Here is a 16,414-nt window from a genome sequence, read left to right on the forward strand (position 1 = left end):
AAAACAAAGTACTGTGCTCCTCTGGTGTCCCATCACTGCTCCTCCTGCCTTGTTGCTTGCAGACCAGTCATAAGTGATGATGATGATGATGATGATGATCAGAAAAAGTTAAAACTTCATTTTGGTGATTGAGGATACAAACTTTACTATTTTATACCTGAATGACAAATTATTTGATCATTTGTAAACTGCCTTTTAGGATGCTCTAGACTAGAGCTTCAGGGTCTCCTGACATCAAGAAATTATCTCCTAAAATCTTCTCTTCTTTCGGTTCTCTTTTCCCAGTTTTCTTCTCAGAGGCTCAATGGACATCACTAATCAGGTTTCAGGAACCATGTAGGAGGACCTGCTGGTGTTGCTTTGTAAGCAGTTCTGTGGTGTGAGAAGGTCTCTGTGGGGAGGAGAGAGGAGAACTGTAGAAGAAACCTCCTCCTTTTGCAGTTCTTTGTATTGTTGTCAGTCAGAGACGGGCTGGCTCCGATTGGCTGCAGCTTCCATCTCATTTAACTCTTTGTTCTCCTCTGGTGTGCATGGTCATCTGCCTCAGTTTGCCTGCCGTCTATCCATCCATCTGTCTGTCTGCCTGCTCTTTTTCCATTTTCTTCCTATCACCTTTCTTTTGCTATTCTCCTCATCAGACTAAGTAAAAAAGTTAAGGTATGACAGCAAGTAGGAATATTACTTGCTGTCATATCTAAAAAGTTAAGATATGACAGCAAGTAGGAATATTACTTGCTGTCATATCTTAACTTTTTCCCTCCTTTTTATAATCACTCATCACATAGCCTATAATCACTGATGGCATATATTGTTCACTTGTTTTTCAAAACATTCAGGAGGCTACATGTCTTCAACTGAAAAATATAGGCCCTGGTTTCTGAAACTATGCGCTGGGACCCCAGATTGGGTCATGGACCTATTGTACCCCATCAACATAAATAGAAGCAGTGTGATTTAATGAACCTGGGTCCCATGGGAAGAGACCAAATTTCTAATTCAGTTCCCATGCTGAAAAGTTTTAGGAGACACTGATTCAGCCCATTATGACATTGACCATTTTTACATTCGAACCAATAATCTCTACTAGTGCAAACCACCTCACAGGCAGACACAAACAAATACACAAATTATTGGGAAGAATTATAATATCTGGTGTTACTGTAAGATTTGAGACCAATTGATAGCCTACCAAATTTTGTGCTGATATTCTAGTGCAATGGTTCCCAAACTCGTCCAGGAAACCCCAGGGGTCTTTGAAGTGGTTGCAGGGGTCTCCAACAAATCACTGTTTCTTCATTCAGTGCAAGTTAATAGGCTACTAGGAGTGAATGTACAATAATGGCTATTCTGATCAGAGGTTACACTCTCTTCTCTATTATCTCTCCACTTACACAACAAAAATTCAGTCAGATGGTTGCTGGGACAAAACACAACCTTTATCAGATGGGGGTCTACGGTCACCAGTGGTATTAGTTTGTATAATGTCCTATTCCCTCGTATGAAACGTTTGGTAACCTGAAAACGCGGGATCTGTCGCCCTCGTGTGCTTGAGCTTTTATTTTGAAAGATCCGCGTCTGACGTCACAACAACCAGGAAGTGTCCGTTTCACACAAGGACAGCTAGCTTGCCGTGTGTCTGCTGTGTTGCGTGGTCTCTGGACTGTCCTAACTGTAAGTTAGAAAACTAAAGCTCAGTCAGTGCCATTCACATATCAATAGGGGCGAATGAATGTCCTTTTAAGGCGTTAAGTTATCAGTTTATTGACACTTTAATTCCTAGTCAGAATAGTCAGTTAGCATGTTTACTAGAATCAGCCAGTAACTTAACAGTAGCTTCTCCTTCTGCTTGTTAAACACCATAACAAAGTGACTTCATATGAGTCTTATATTATCTGCAGAGGTTATTATACTCAGTCTAGCTGTGTTACACATGTAGTGCAAAGCAGCAACAGTCCATGCACTAACTCTTGGTTTGCATCTCAAGGGCATGGCGGGGGGGGCGGTGCTGCGGGCTCTCTTGACCCGGTGCCCCCGAAGACTTGCCCCGGCCTCTTCCTCGGTAGGTGCGGGGAAATGCTCAGCGCACACAGACCTGCCAGTCTCCCGTGTTTCCCCGCCGTGGAAAACCTCTCCTGTCAGGACACTACAGCTGTGCTCTAGCTTATGTGCTGGCCATAACAAGTGGTCAAAGGTGAAACACATAAAAGGACCCAAAGATGACGCACGAGGCAGGATGTTTATGAAGTTTGGCTTGATGATAAGGATAGCTGTAAAAGGTAAGGTTCATGAGAAACACAGTGAACTGAATGAATGAGAGCTTTGGTTGTGGACTGTGTTTAATTTTATTCATGCAACCTTGATGTTTTCTGCAGATGGAGGATCTAACCCAGAATTCAATGCAGCCTTAGCCAATATATTGGACCAGTGCAGAGGCAAGAACATGCCGAAAGCATCCATAGATGCTGCAATCAAGGGTGCGGTAGGTTGACTACATACTATCCTGTAAGTTTGTTTTGTAGGATTTAGGTTTAGTTTATTGGCACATCCATACAAAAGCAAAAAACGCTTTAATAGGGTGATGAAGAAAGAAATGTGTGGGTGAGACAAAAAAGCCAAGAGACTTATGACAAGGACACAAGTGAACTAGGCAAGAGAAACCAAATGACAGCTAGAGGAGACTGTTACAAAAACAACACAATGCATACAAGTAGTGACAAGTAAGAGGAATAAAATGCCGCTGTGATTAAAAAGTGTGTGTGTTTGTGTTCAAAGACAAAGGGAGAAAATGCGTTTTGTTTTACTGAGGGTGTGTCTGTGTTTTCAAAGAGAGAGAGTGTGCTGTGGTAACGAGGGAACATTTCTTCTCTATATTAATCCTCCTCTGCCTCCACAGGAGAAGGCCAAAGCAGGAACTCAGCAGACATATGAAGCTCGGGGTCCAGGTGGATGCATGATGCTCATCGAGGTCCTGACTGACAACAACACCCGCAGCCACCAGGAGGTCAAACGCCTGCTCAACAAGAATGGGTCAGGACCTGCACTGCTTATATAGGAGTCTTATGATGCTTTGTATACCTGAAATAATCAATCGCAGCTATTGCATGCAGTTGCACCATACATCACTAACGAGACCAGGGCATATAATTCTTAGCGTTAACCTGCTTCAAGTGCTAGATCAGTGGAGTTTGCTGCATCAGTACATGTCAGATAGTGTCACATAACTTGACAGGCACAGAAACACATACTAAATTGACTTTCAAATACTTTCTTGTTACTCTGTTAGCTCTCTGGTACAGTGTGTTACCCTATGTGGCAAGCCCAAACCATCTGGTACTCAAAGCATGTTAAAACAAATACCACAAATTATTCGTAAATATTATTTCACCCTGATCTGACAGGAATACCTAAAAAATTTTGTGGACAGGAATCACCAATCAGTGTGTCTTCTAAGCTTGGCCCATCAACACTGCATGCAGAATATAATTAAGGAGAATGATTCCAAACTCTTCATCAGCAGTTACACTACCAGTCAAAAGTTAGGACACGCCTGATTGAATGTACTATGTTTTTCATTATCTTAAAACTGTTTTGATCTAAAGGCTTATGCTTAAATGCTTGAAATTCGTTTCTAGACAAATATAAATAGTGAAGTTGATGCCTATGTATGAATGTCTTTCCAAAGCCTTTGCCTTTCCATCAAGGCAAAGGGCGGTTACTTTAAAGAATCAAAAATATAAGATAGTTCTGATTTGTTTAACACTTTTTGTGTCACTGTATAATTCCATTTGTGTTATTTCATAGTTTTGATGTCTTTACTATTATTCTAAAATGTGGAAAATAGTAAAAATAAAGAAAAATGCTTGTGTCCAAACTTTTGACTGGTAGCGTAGATTACAATGTGGGGTTATATTCTGCTGACTTTGTGTCCCAGAGGTGTAATTCTTTGCTCGTCCACAGAGGGGCGCTGGCAGATGGCGCCCGTCATAACTTCAACAGGAAGGGGGTGGTGGTGGTGCAGGGCCAGCGCGTCACCGCAGAGCGAGCGCTGGAGCTGGCCATCGAGGCGGGAGCCGAGGACGTCCAGGAGACCGAGGACGAGGAGGAGCAGCCGCTCCTGCAGGTCAGACATCACTTCTTTGAGAGGAGCGGAAGCAGATGCAAACTTTGTATCTCAAATTTTAGTGATTTTAGTTGCCCTTTATGGGTTGAGCAAGTTTTACTACTTAGGACTCATGAAACCCATTCAAAATGCATATTAAATCATTTTGCTCAATTAATGAAAAGTAGATTAGATATTACAGGTTTTCATCCGACAACAACATGGGAAATCATGACATGTATGAACCCATTCCCATGGATTGTTCCCTGAAGACTGAAGTTTGACATTGTGATAGAAATATAGTCAAACAGTGATATATAGTTTTGTTTGTGGTTGGCCTCTGTATTATTTTGTTTATTGAAATTCACCTAGTTTTTGTGTGTACCAATGTCTATTTGAACATTATCTTCGGACATTCTATGACTTTCCAAACTAAGGTTACTGGGATATACCATTTAATCCTGATGGGACACACACAGATTTGAACATCCTGATACATCCTGAGATATATATATATATATATATATATATATATATATATATATATATTTTATATTGTGTTTACCAAGTTTATTTATCAACATTATTTATAGATTTTATTCCACATTTTAGCTCCTTGGTGTATTGTTTGTTTGTATGTTGTTGGATGTTGCTGTGTTTTTCTGCGTACAACAAGCTGCTCGTAACTAATTGCCCCTAGTGAGATTAATAAAGTTGAATTTTGAATTTGAATTTTGAACACTATAATACAACCTGAACATTGAGTTTTCCCACAGTTTAGGTAATGGTTTGATCCGTTTCTCCCTTTTCAGTTTATCTGTGACATGACAGACCTGAAGAATGTGCGGACGTCACTGGAGGAGCTCGGACTGCAGATCACCTCTGCTGGGTTGGAGTTTGTTCCCCACACCCCCACGACTCTGGACCAGGCCCAGCTGGAGGCGGCCTCAACGCTAATAGAAGCTCTCAACGACTATCCGGACGTTGTTCGAGTCTGGGACAACATCCAGGCCAAGAGCTGAATACTCTCTTGCCACAGACATCTTACATTTGGAATGGTTAATTTCACGAAGAAAAAATTTGCCAACAGATATACTGTACTTCAGTGGGTGCTGATACTACTGCATGTCAGTGATTGTCATGTCGAGATATGGAATAGACATTGTATGTCTGGAAATATGAGTGTGTTGGTCATTTTGATGCTGTCTGTATAGGAAAAGACTTGTAGGAGAAAGGAGATGGTGATCCTTGTTTAGATGTTTTATAGTGATATTTCACCTTGGACAGTTTCACTCTTCAGCCTGCACTTCTCTACAGAAGTTCATTAGCAGCCACCCATCAACATTTGCCACCCTGGGGATACACTGTCACTAGTTGTCTTCAGGCTTTTCCCCCCAAGTTCTCGATTTCAAGAATTTGCAGACAAAATTACCTCTTGAAAATTCTGATCTACAGAGTGGCACAGAATTAAATAATATTCCCTGCATCTGCTTCTCTTTGCTTGTAGATGTGGCAGAAGCATAATTTGTCGACTAGGTTTCTAAAAAAGTGTGAGGTGTTGATAAAAGGTGGCTGATCATTCATGGGCTCCTACAGAGGTATGCATGCTAAAAAATGAAAATGTTCTGCCAAAGTGAAATTTAACTTTAAGTGGGTGAGTTGTCCAGGAAGTGACGTCCATATGTCAACGAGGATCAGGAGAAAATAAAGTTTTATTTAATTTTACCGCTGCAGAATCAACATCTGTGTAACGGCTCTCGTGAAATGTCAGATCTTTTCCATCCACAAAGCTAGCAAATACCTGAAGTTTCTAACTTCAGGTATTTGAAAAAAAACTGATTGCTGAAGGTTATGGCTGAAGGACAGTTGGAGCCAGTGTGTCACATCACAGGTCATTACCCTCTCATTTTAATGTGGTGTCAACATTGCAGTCAATAAGATCCCACATTAACAGTATGCATGCAACATATTGAGCGGTTGCCATACCATTAGCCAGTTTGTTTTTGTTGTCGCACCACAGCGTCCTTTATGACAGCCTGATGCATATTTCACACTAAAGTACCAACCTATACTGCACACAGGAAAACTGAAACGCTAATTTGATGTTACCAGGAAAGTCCAATGTAATGGCACTGAGCCAATTTCCTCTGGTTATCAATGATTTGCCATTGATCTTCCTGTCAGTTCCTCTCAGCTATAGCATGGCATTGATTGGTTTCCAGTGTTAGCGGATGTTGCACGGCGACATGCTAGCTGAAGGCCAGTCCACCGCCCTATGCCAGTGTGGAGGGTCCAACCTTGAGGTCTGCTTCCATACACTGAAAACAACAAGTACATTTTTTTTGCTCTAAACATAAGTCATGAGAGAGTAGGGCGAATATTTTTGAGCACACTTGTCCAGAAAGAAGAAGGATGGAGGTTTGGGTCATGGGCGCCTAGCGGTCAAGAGGGATCTGACTTCTGAGTTTTAAATCAGGTACGTTGTGTTGATTTACTAAAGAAAATATGGTTTGGTTGAAGAGTTGACCAGCTAGTGAGAGCACATTTTTCTGTACTGTAACAATTTGTGAACTGCTGATTTTTCTATAACAGTTTGTGAGTTAAGCATTGAGTCTTTTTCAACATTTGACCTGATGGGCACAGTGTTTTTGTGAGGGGCGCGGCTAGGTGGGCGTTCTGACATCAGAGCGGATTGGGGAATTTAGGAAGGGGAGGTGCAGAGTATCATGTTACAGTTTTTTCTGATTGCTTAGGCACTATCTTTGAAACTATAGGCTATTTTTGCAAAACTCTACACACTAACCACAAAACCTTACACCAAACCAGCAAAACAAGTTTTGTCATACATGTAGTAACGTAAACACACATACACACAGGTATCCAAATGTGTAAAGTATGGATGTGTATTCCGAACATAACACACTATCAATACAAATAAGGGGAAAAAGTTATTTAATTTTTTTCTTACTGTAAGAAAAAAAAAAAATAACTTTTTCCCCTTATTTGTATGTGTGTTTACTACATGTATGACAAAACTTTACAGTATTGCAAACTGCTATGCCCTGCACACAGAAAAAGCAAAAGCCACAAGTGTTTTTCATTTATACTATCAGTGCGTAGTTGGTGCTTCATGTGCTTATTCAAATGATGGTTTGTGTGTACTGTATTGACGCAAAAACACAATTTTTTAAAAGAGTTTGAAGAGTTTTGCAAGAATTGTTTGCTTTTGCAAGAGATGTATAATGTTTTGCTGGTTTGGTGTAAGGTTTTGTGGTTAGTGTGTAGAGTTTTGCAAAAATAGCCTATAGTTTCAAAGATAGTGCCTAAACAATCAGAAAAAACTGTAAACAGTCACTAAGCTCATTTCTTTTATCTTCATTCTTATATTTTCCAAGACAAATTTGGAATGTGTGATATTTTCAGTTTCTGTTTCAAAATCATCTATAATGTTGTCAGCGTTGAAGCACTATGTGACTCCAGTCCAGTGAAAAAAGTAACAATGTAGTTACACAGTCGCATAGCTAATAGTGTGATGCAAATAAACATAATAGCTGTATGATATAGCTATATAATATATATAATAGCTGGATGGTGTTTTCATACTCAGAGGCCAAACTGAGGAAACAACAATAAATAAAATACAATGTAAAAGAAGAGAAAAATATGAAACAGCAATGACATCAGATGAAAGGAGGACATAAGATAAAAGGAAGGCGTGCATCAATGTATTTGTATAACCTGTAAAGACAAAGAATGCTTAGGAGCTCTTAAGTATAAAATGTAAACTCCTATTTTTGTGTTTCCTTCCCCTGTAGGCCAGCAGAGCTCCATGTCTGACTCGGACCTTATGAAGAGCGGGGGACCAGCCGGCAGGGGCCCCGAATGCCTGTCCCCCCCGACCCCGAGGGTGGAGCTGCTCAGCCCCTCCAAGGTGAAGGACCGCACTCAGCACGTCACAGAGAAGGTCACGCAGGTATGGGGGGGGGAGTCTCTCACTGTGTGTGTTTCATCGGTTTATTAATGGCGAGACGCATAGCTGAACTGACTGAGAACCAGGAAGGAGTTGGCAAATCTTAGTGCATCTCATTTGGGAACGTTTGAGTGTAATGCCCCATTACATAATATACATTCAGAGTTATGTCGAGTTCAGTCTGTAAGGCAAGGCAAGGCAAGGCAATTTTATTTATATAGCACCATTCAGACACAAGGCAATTCAAAGTGCTTTACAAGGGCATAGAAATACATTGAAAATAGGACATTAAGATGACATTAAGATTGCATTTAAAGGACATTAAAAGCAAGAAGACAAAAAGACATTAAAATTGCATTTAAAAGACAATAAAAACAAAAAACAAGCAAATAAATAGTTAAAGATTAAAAAGAAGTTACGTATTTAATTTAATGGAAAGCCGCAGTAAACAATAATGTTTTAAGCCCTGATTTAAATGAGCTGACAGTATTAGCAGACCTCAGGTATTCAGGAAGCTTGTTCCACAGGTGGGGAGCATAGAAACTAAAAGCTGCTTCACCTTGCTTGGTTTTTATCCTGGGAACACTGAGTAAACCTGTCCCAGATGACCTGAGGGGTCTGGGTGCTTCATGACGTACAAGCAAATCAGAAATGTATTTGGGCCCGAGACCATTTAGTGCTTTATAGACTAGTAATAGGATTTTAAAGTCTATCCTTTGACATATAGGAAGCCAGTGCAGCGATTTGAGGACCAGTGTAATGTGCTCCATTTTCTTGGTGTTAGTGCGGACTCTGGCAGCAGCATTCTGTATGAGCTGCAGCTGTCTGATTGATTTTTTGCTAATAATGTAATGTAATGTTTTGATTTCTACTCTAAGAAGTCAAAAGGTCCCAGCAACATACAGAAAATCATTAACAGTCACCTGGTAGCGGTGCAGTTGCCTTGATCACATGGCAGACTGTGGTTAAAGTGGAAAAATCAGTAGGCGGTTTGTGGGCTGGATGTTTTCCTGCTGGGTGGGGAGAGTGGCAGTGAGCCACTGTTCAATTCAGACCTGCTGCTGTTGCTGCCGGGGCCGCAGGGCTCGGCGTTCTGCATCACTGCCTTTGTGTGATGATGTGTGTCGGATATGAGGCAAGTGCGAGGGAAGAGCGTTCACAACGACCTGTGACCTTGCTGCCGATGGTTCTGGGTCAGTGTTGATCCCTGGTTATTTATCTCTGGATTTGGATCTCTGGTTATCTGTCAGTCTATCTATCTATCTACCTATCTACTGTCTATCTATCTATGTATTTGGGATGGGACAATATATCAAAACTCAATATATTGCAATACAAAAAAGTGACAATCCATATCATGGGTCAGAAAAATTAATTGTGATATTAGCTACATTTTATTCTGCTGTAGTAATCACAAATGAGACGACTTGTCTCAAGTTCTCCATCCAGAAGGATTAGTGGCTCAGAAATAAACAAAATTCTGCAGTCATACTTTGTTGTCATTTAACTTTTATTTATTACATTGTATCGTGGTTGTATTGAATCGTGTACCCCATATTGCGTATTGAATCGTATCGTCCCATCCCATCTATCTATCTATCTATCTATCTATCTAGCTATCTATCCATCTATCTATCTATCTATCTATCTATCTATCTATCTATCTATCTATCGAGGTAAAAGGCCACTGGAGAATCAGTCAGCGCAGCAAATGTTCAATTGAACGGGCCAAAGAGAACATGAGGACTTTGGCAGCACATGAACTCAGTTATGTGATCATGATGCATCATTAGAGCCATTAGAGGGACCAACCAGCTCCTGTATTCAGTCCGCTCTCACACTGTTGATAACAGCAGAGTAATGCTTTAGACTTTCACCATACTGTCTGGAAGTTATGGATGTAATGGTTAGGAGGAATGGTCTCCCAAGCCTTGCCTCCACTGAGAGTCGGCAGTGATGGGATAATCAAGGATTCCTCAGACCTACAAGGTCACAGAGCCAGAGCAAGCAGCCTCCGCCATGAACATGGTCCAAACAGTATGTCTTCCAAAAAGGTCTGTTGGTCATTATTAGTGCAGACAGAAAGTGTTTGGTGTGTTAAAAGATTGGTTTGAAAATGTTGCTGTTTTTTCTCCCACTTTGTACTGGTTTTGGTATTTTTCTTCCAGAATGTACCAGATGTGCTTTGTGTCAAAATTGAGAACAGTTGCAATTTACAGTAATATGTGTGAATGGAAGGATATGTTCATAGAAAATGTATTTACCTACTGGAGAACAAATAGTTTTCATTACGTACATTAAAAAGACTATCAGTATAGACACCAAATACATAAAATGTTCCAATTTGTCATACATAAATTAACTAAACGTACATGTGTGAGAATAAGCTTATACTGATATATCCTCACCACACCTTTATGCCTAGGTGCTTTCTTTGGAGTCTGATGTGCTGCCTGAATACAAACTCCAGGTGCCAGAGACGACATGGTGGATCCTGCTTCACTACAGCCCCTTCAAGGCTTTCTGGGACTGGATTATTCTGCTGCTGGTCCTCTACACAGCTGTGTTCACTCCCTACTCGGCTGCCTTCCTTTTGGATGAACACGGGGATGTGCATAAGAGGAGCTGCGGCTACACATGTGACCCTCTAAATGCGGTGGACCTCATGGTGGATGTACTGTTTATTGTGGATATCGTCATCAACTTTCGCACCACCTACGTGGACCACAATGATGAGGTGGTGACACAGCCGAGCCGGATAGCCAAGCACTATATCAAAGGCTGGTTCCCAATTGATCTGTTTGCTGCAATCCCTTTTGACCTCCTCATTTTCAGATCTGGCTCTGACGAGGTAAGAACTTTGCCTCTCTGCAAATGATATTGTTTTCAATTTTACAAAAGCTCAAATAGTAAAAAGGCTTTCTCAAAATTAAATTTGATTGACAAAAATGAAGATATTTATCTGCTTGATAGGCTATTATCTAATTGTGCTTTTTTACAAGGCTTCATAAACCCTCTTTATTTAGAAATTTAGAAACTTCTAAATGTACTTCTTCTTCAAGTCTTAAACTAAATTGCATGGCCATTCTCCCCTGCCTATCTTCCTCTCCCTGTTATTCATGGACACCAAAGATGGCAACCTTAATTGGCCTGCTGAAAACAGCTCGGCTGCTGCGATTGGTCCGTGTGGCAAGAAAGCTGGACCGGTATTCTGAATATGGGGCTGCTGTCCTCTTCTTGCTTATGTGCACCTTTGTGCTCATCGCCCATTGGCTAGCCTGCATCTGGTACGCTATTGGCTTTGTGGAGAGGCCGTACACAGAGACGGGCTGGCTGGACAACCTGGCTGAACAGCTAGGCAAGGCCTACAACGACAGTGACTCCACCTCCGGCCCATCAATCAAAGACAAGTACGTCACGGCTCTGTACTTCACCTTCAGCAGTTTGACCAGTGTGGGCTTCGGTAACGTCTCTCCAAACACCAACTCTGAGAAGCTCTTCTCCATCTGCGTCATGGTCATTGGCTGTGAGTTTTCCAAACACTTTATCATGTCAATTCCAGAACATGACCCTACTCTGTTTTCATTATCTCCTTTTTTAGCCTTCAATATTGAAGATGTAATTACTCAGGAAGTGAGATATTCTGGCTTTTAGTGTTATCTCCATCTTCTCACTGCTTCTTCTGTCCTAGCTCTCATGTATGCCAGCATATTTGGGAATGTGTCGGCCATCATCCAGCGGCTGTACTCCGGTACAACCCGCTACCACACCCAGATGCTGCGGGTCAAAGAGTTCATCCGCTTCCACCAAATCCCAGGGGACCTTCGCCAAAGGCTGGAGGAGTACTTCCAACATGCATGGTCTTACACAAATGGCATCGACATGAATGCTGTAAGTAAAAAAGGAATATTTGGGTAGTATTGGATTAGTGTGTCCAAAGACCTACTTACTCCTGTACCATGATGTTATAATTTTGCCTAAATTATTAGGATGTCGTGGGTGGTGACTATCCTTTTTTTGCATCAAATCACTGATACATTGATGCCTTTGCCTTCTCATATTTAGGTTTTGAAGGGGTTTCCACAGTGTTTGCAGGCAGACATTTGTTTGCACTTGAACCGATCTCTGCTGCAGAACTGCGACGCCTTCCGTGGGGGCAGTCAAGCCTGTCTGCGTGCCTTGGCCATGAGGTTCAAGACGGTCCACGCTCCACCAGGAGATACTCTGATCCACTACGGAGACATCCTGGACTCTCTCTTCTTCATCTCCCGTGGCTCCATCCAGGTCGTCAGGGATGATGTGGTAGTAGCCATATTAGGTAAAGCATCTAATATATACCTATCTATCTATTATATACCTATCTATTGTGCCATGAAAATTAGTTGTTTTGAAAGTGGTCTTCCAAAAATGATGTAGAGCCATACCTCAAAATATCTTCAAGAAACTTATCATGCCCTTACAGAAAAGAACGACATCTTTGGCGAGCCTATCCACCTGTATGACGAACCAGGGAAGTCCAATTCGGACGTACACGCCATCACCTACTGTGACCTGCACCGCATCCTGAGGGACGACCTGCTGGAAGTCCTGGACATCTACCCTACCTTTGCAGACAACTTCTGGAGGAACTTGGAGATCACCTTTGATCTTAGAGATGTACGGTGTCAGCATTGGGTTGATATTCAGCGTTTGTTCTTCAACTAGCCTAAAAACCTGTTAGCATTGTTCACATTTCTCCTTGAAAATCAATAGATAACACTAGTTGTAAGCTAAAGAGCTGCTACAATGTGGGATGCTAAGACTGTTAAGAAGACATTTCATGCTTAACTGCAATACCAATACAGAGACTTGTCCTTGAATGGCTCTGGCATTGGCATTATTGTAAGTACTGGTGCATAAAAATGACACACTACCAGTCAAAACCTTTCCCTGTAATAATGGCGGATAGCATGCATGCTGTAATTTGCAATGTATTCTATGATGAGTTTGTATTTACCTGATTTTTTCTGTGTTCATCAGACTGATCAAGTTCCGCCAATAATAACAACTGATGACTCTGGTGACGACTGCAGATATCGCCACAGGCCAAGACACAGAATCCACTCCCTGGACTGCCGAATCAGGCCAGGTGAGATATCTGGTGCTTTGGAAGATACATGCAATGAAACAATTTATCTTACAGGGTTGGAATGATAACCTAAAATGGGCTAGGAAAGCGTGAAAGCAAAGATATGCAAATCAAGAAACATAGGGGAAACTATCTCCTTAGATGACAAAAGACCCCTTAGACAAAAGATTGTATTTTGATGAAGAGACAATTCCAACTCTATCAGAGAAGCCAGTGAAAAGCTTAGGAAGATGGTATAATGCCTGGGATAGGCTCCAGCCCCCCGTGACCCTGAATAGGAATAAGCAGGTAGAGAAAATGAGTGAATGTATTCCTTTCCTGTGAACAGATGGAATGGATCATGAAGACTCGTACCCCCTTCAGTCCTTCCGTCATCGTCACTCCGCTCCCCAGTCTCACTGGGACGAGCGCTGCAGTTGTGGATCGCCGTGCTCCCAGTCCAGCGAGGACCTGAGTAAGCCTCTTGCCCATGGGGCCAAAGTGGAGCTGTACCCCCCGAAAGATGCCAGGAGGGACTACTCCCCCCCTGTGGTGCAACTGCTGCCCCCTAGTGGCACCTCAATGGGGAGGGAACCAGTGTTGGACAGGGGCCACCAAGGTAGAAATGAGTAACCCTTTTAACTCAGATTTTCCTCTTAAATTTCCCCTTAAGTAGCTTCAAAGTTAAAAAAAAAAAATATCCATACTTCATATATATTCATATATATATATATATATACATATTTCCATACTATACAACAATGTCACATACATATTCTGTATGTGCTTGTTCCAGCCATTCATTGAAGCTATAGCAGGTTTATGTTGATAAAATCTAGATGTCTTGTGCATAATTTTTCTCACATTTCCATGTAATTCAGCATGAAATATTTGGTATCTAGTAGAATTAAAAAATAAAGTTCTGTGGGTTTGAACAAAGCTTGGTTGCACAACATGCGTTTGTAATGATGGTCCCAGCGGTGGGACTGGCACAGTTGAGGAGGTTTTAATTGAAGTGTAACCTAGAAAGACTTACAGGGTGCGTCTGCGTACTATTTTGAAGTTTAATACCAGTAAAATCTCAGAATAATTAACCAGGTGCGGAACATGCCATACTTGACCACAGTTGCATCATGGATTGAGTCTAATGTGTTCATAGTTTGTGTGTATTATCATACTATTATCATACATATTTCAATAGAATTTTAAAAAGTTGCCGCTAATTTCTTGTCTATTCATTTTCCTCAGCCTCGTCCCTGAATGTGCCTGGAGTGTATCGATACTGGCCAGACCGACAGCCGCAGCAGTTTTCTAGTCGCTCCTGGCGATCCTCCTCTGTCCGCAACTCGTACCACCCACCACCCTTCACAGAGGAGAGGCCCAGTGAGCTGGAGTCTCGCCTTGAGGTGTTACAGTCACAGCTCAACAGGTGCATTTACAATTGCCATTTCTTTTTACTCAACTACTTTTAAAATAAAAATCCAAAGTGTTAATTGAGGAGTAATTACTCGGCTAATGCGACCCTTGACAGTATGTGAGATACCTACAGTATATCAATGGTAGATAAGTTACAAGGGCTGGTTTGCTCATATGTCAAGAGTCCTTAGTGTCTTAGGAGTGTACTATATATGACAGTGTAGTTCATGTCCTCTATAGTCACCATTTGTGGGTTAGTACATCGTTATTTTGACACCTGAACTGGGCCTCTGTATGGAAGCTTGCCCTGGATTCCGGCACATGGGACTGTTACATCACATCCTGTGTATTGGTAAATGAAAAAAGTAAGGGCTGCGATATACTAGTCTTTTTTTAGCAGTGTAGATGGCAATGTTCCTGACAATAGATAACAATCCAGGGTCAAAAATCAATTTAGGCTAAGCATTTCCTTGTAACAAGAGGTTCCTATGCAATGAATTCAACAATGCTGATACATTCTTGGTTAGTGTTGCTCGTCAGTGTTGCTCAAAAAATTATCACTGCTATTATGACCAATAACTCCACTTAATAGTCATTTGAAGAATTCCTCTGTCATCCTCCTCAATTCCCCAGACTGGAGACTCGCATGACAGCCGACATCAACGTTATTCTCCAGCTTCTCCAGAGGCAGATGGCTCCTGTCCCTCCTGCCTACAGCACTGTATCATCTAGTACCCTCCCTCCTGACTCACCTAGCCTGTACGGGACCAGGACACCAGTGTTACACACCATGTACCCCATCTCCCCCCTGCAGCTGGACAGCCGGGCATCCATACAGGTACGGAAAACTACTAAATATTCTGAAAATGCATTTAAGGCCTTTTGTTTAGCCTCTGTGTCTGTAATTCTGTGTCTTATTGTTTTTATTGTTTTCTGGTCTTATTTGAACTATTTTACTCTTGTAAAGCACTTTGTAACTTTCCTAAATAAGCTTTACTTACTTACTTTACTTACATTTCTTTACAACATTGTCACTAATGTTACTGCTATTAACAGTGATTCATTTCTAGACCTCTATCCAAGGGCTAAACAAAATAGTATGTTGTCATATCTCAACCTTGGAAACCCCAAAAAGTAGGAAATTCTAAAAAAGAAAACCCTGAAATGTCCCATCCCTGCAGCATAGTCACTTACCCAACCATCTATGACTGTCTTTCTCTAGAGCTCTGCCCAGCCTGACCTTAAATTCACCAAGAAGTCCCAGGAGTCACTGTCCAGCGGGATCCACGTGACCGCGGCGTCGGACGACACCATGTCCACGCCCGTCACCCCCGAGACGGAGACCCACGCGAGGCTGGCCCCCCCGCTGCTCCAGCCGCGGGTCAAACCCTCCCTCGTGGAGACGCCTGGACTCTGCGGCAGCCTGCGCTACCCGTCGCTCCCGGGGAACCTGGACATCGCCTCGGGACTGGCCGAGATCCAGAAACACCTCTCGGACCCTGTGCTGCCTGTCAGCTGATGCCCTTCAGCTAAAGGAGTTTCTCACCGATCCGTTTGGCTTCCGAAGGCAACAGCAAAGCCTCAGAATCCTTTATCTTCTGGGTGGTATTTTTCTACTTCTTACAGACTGCTGGAAGGAGCTATGTGACTAGTCTAGCTCATTATCTTCCATGGTCCAGCTATCTTGGGTACACATTTGCACAGCAAGCAGTATCTCAAAAACAGAGTAAGTAAATTATGGAGGCCTATAAAGATCTCAGTTTCGGGCAAAGTTAACACTTTCAAAGTATATGTGAAGAGTTAAGTTCCAAAATGATATCTG

At 41.9% G+C, this 16,414-nt stretch overlaps 2 protein-coding genes across 2 annotated transcripts; both read left to right on the top strand.

Annotated features, from left to right (window-relative positions):
• The first annotated feature begins 1,600 nt into the window (after positions 1–1,600).
• On the top strand, positions 1,601–5,824 carry taco1 (translational activator of mitochondrially encoded cytochrome c oxidase I). Its single transcript, XM_071921017.2, has 6 exons — positions 1,601–1,671; positions 1,985–2,276; positions 2,373–2,479; positions 2,894–3,027; positions 3,958–4,120; positions 4,912–5,824. The coding sequence occupies exons 2-6, from the start codon at positions 1,988–1,990 to the stop codon at positions 5,119–5,121; spliced, it is 903 nt and encodes a 300-aa protein (XP_071777118.2). The 5' UTR covers positions 1,601–1,671; positions 1,985–1,987; the 3' UTR covers positions 5,122–5,824.
• A 521-nt stretch (positions 5,825–6,345) lies between these two features.
• On the top strand, positions 6,346–16,111 carry kcnh6b (potassium voltage-gated channel, subfamily H (eag-related), member 6b). Its single transcript, XM_071921014.2, has 12 exons — positions 6,346–6,430; positions 7,915–8,072; positions 10,495–10,920; positions 11,202–11,595; positions 11,761–11,960; positions 12,135–12,387; positions 12,532–12,725; positions 13,089–13,197; positions 13,526–13,795; positions 14,425–14,605; positions 15,226–15,430; positions 15,815–16,111. Exons 1-12 carry the CDS (start codon positions 6,346–6,348, stop codon positions 16,109–16,111), a joined length of 2,772 nt encoding a protein of 923 aa, XP_071777115.1.
• Positions 16,112–16,414: the final 303 nt, after the last annotated feature.

The sequence above is a fragment of the Centroberyx gerrardi genome, chromosome 20 (assembly GCF_048128805.1).
Source record: "Centroberyx gerrardi isolate f3 chromosome 20, fCenGer3.hap1.cur.20231027, whole genome shotgun sequence".
NCBI lineage: Eukaryota > Metazoa > Chordata > Actinopteri > Beryciformes > Berycidae > Centroberyx > Centroberyx gerrardi.

Excerpts from the sequence above, each read along its gene's own strand:
- kcnh6b (XM_071921014.2), top strand. The coding sequence starts at position 6,346 with ATGCTAGCTGAAGGCCAGTCCACCGCCCTATGCCAGTGTGGAGGGTCC. Across the intron at positions 14,606-15,225 it reads TTACAGTCACAGCTCAACAG|ACTGGAGACTCGCATGACAG; the intron begins GTGCATTTACAA and ends TCAATTCCCCAG. Across the intron at positions 15,431-15,814 it reads ACAGCCGGGCATCCATACAG|AGCTCTGCCCAGCCTGACCT; the intron begins GTACGGAAAACT and ends GTCTTTCTCTAG.
- taco1 (XM_071921017.2), top strand. The coding sequence starts at position 1,988 with ATGGCGGGGGGGGCGGTGCTGCGGGCTCTCTTGACCCGGTGCCCCCGA. Across the intron at positions 2,480-2,893 it reads ATGCTGCAATCAAGGGTGCG|GAGAAGGCCAAAGCAGGAAC; the intron begins GTAGGTTGACTA and ends CTGCCTCCACAG. Across the intron at positions 4,121-4,911 it reads AGGAGCAGCCGCTCCTGCAG|TTTATCTGTGACATGACAGA; the intron begins GTCAGACATCAC and ends CTCCCTTTTCAG.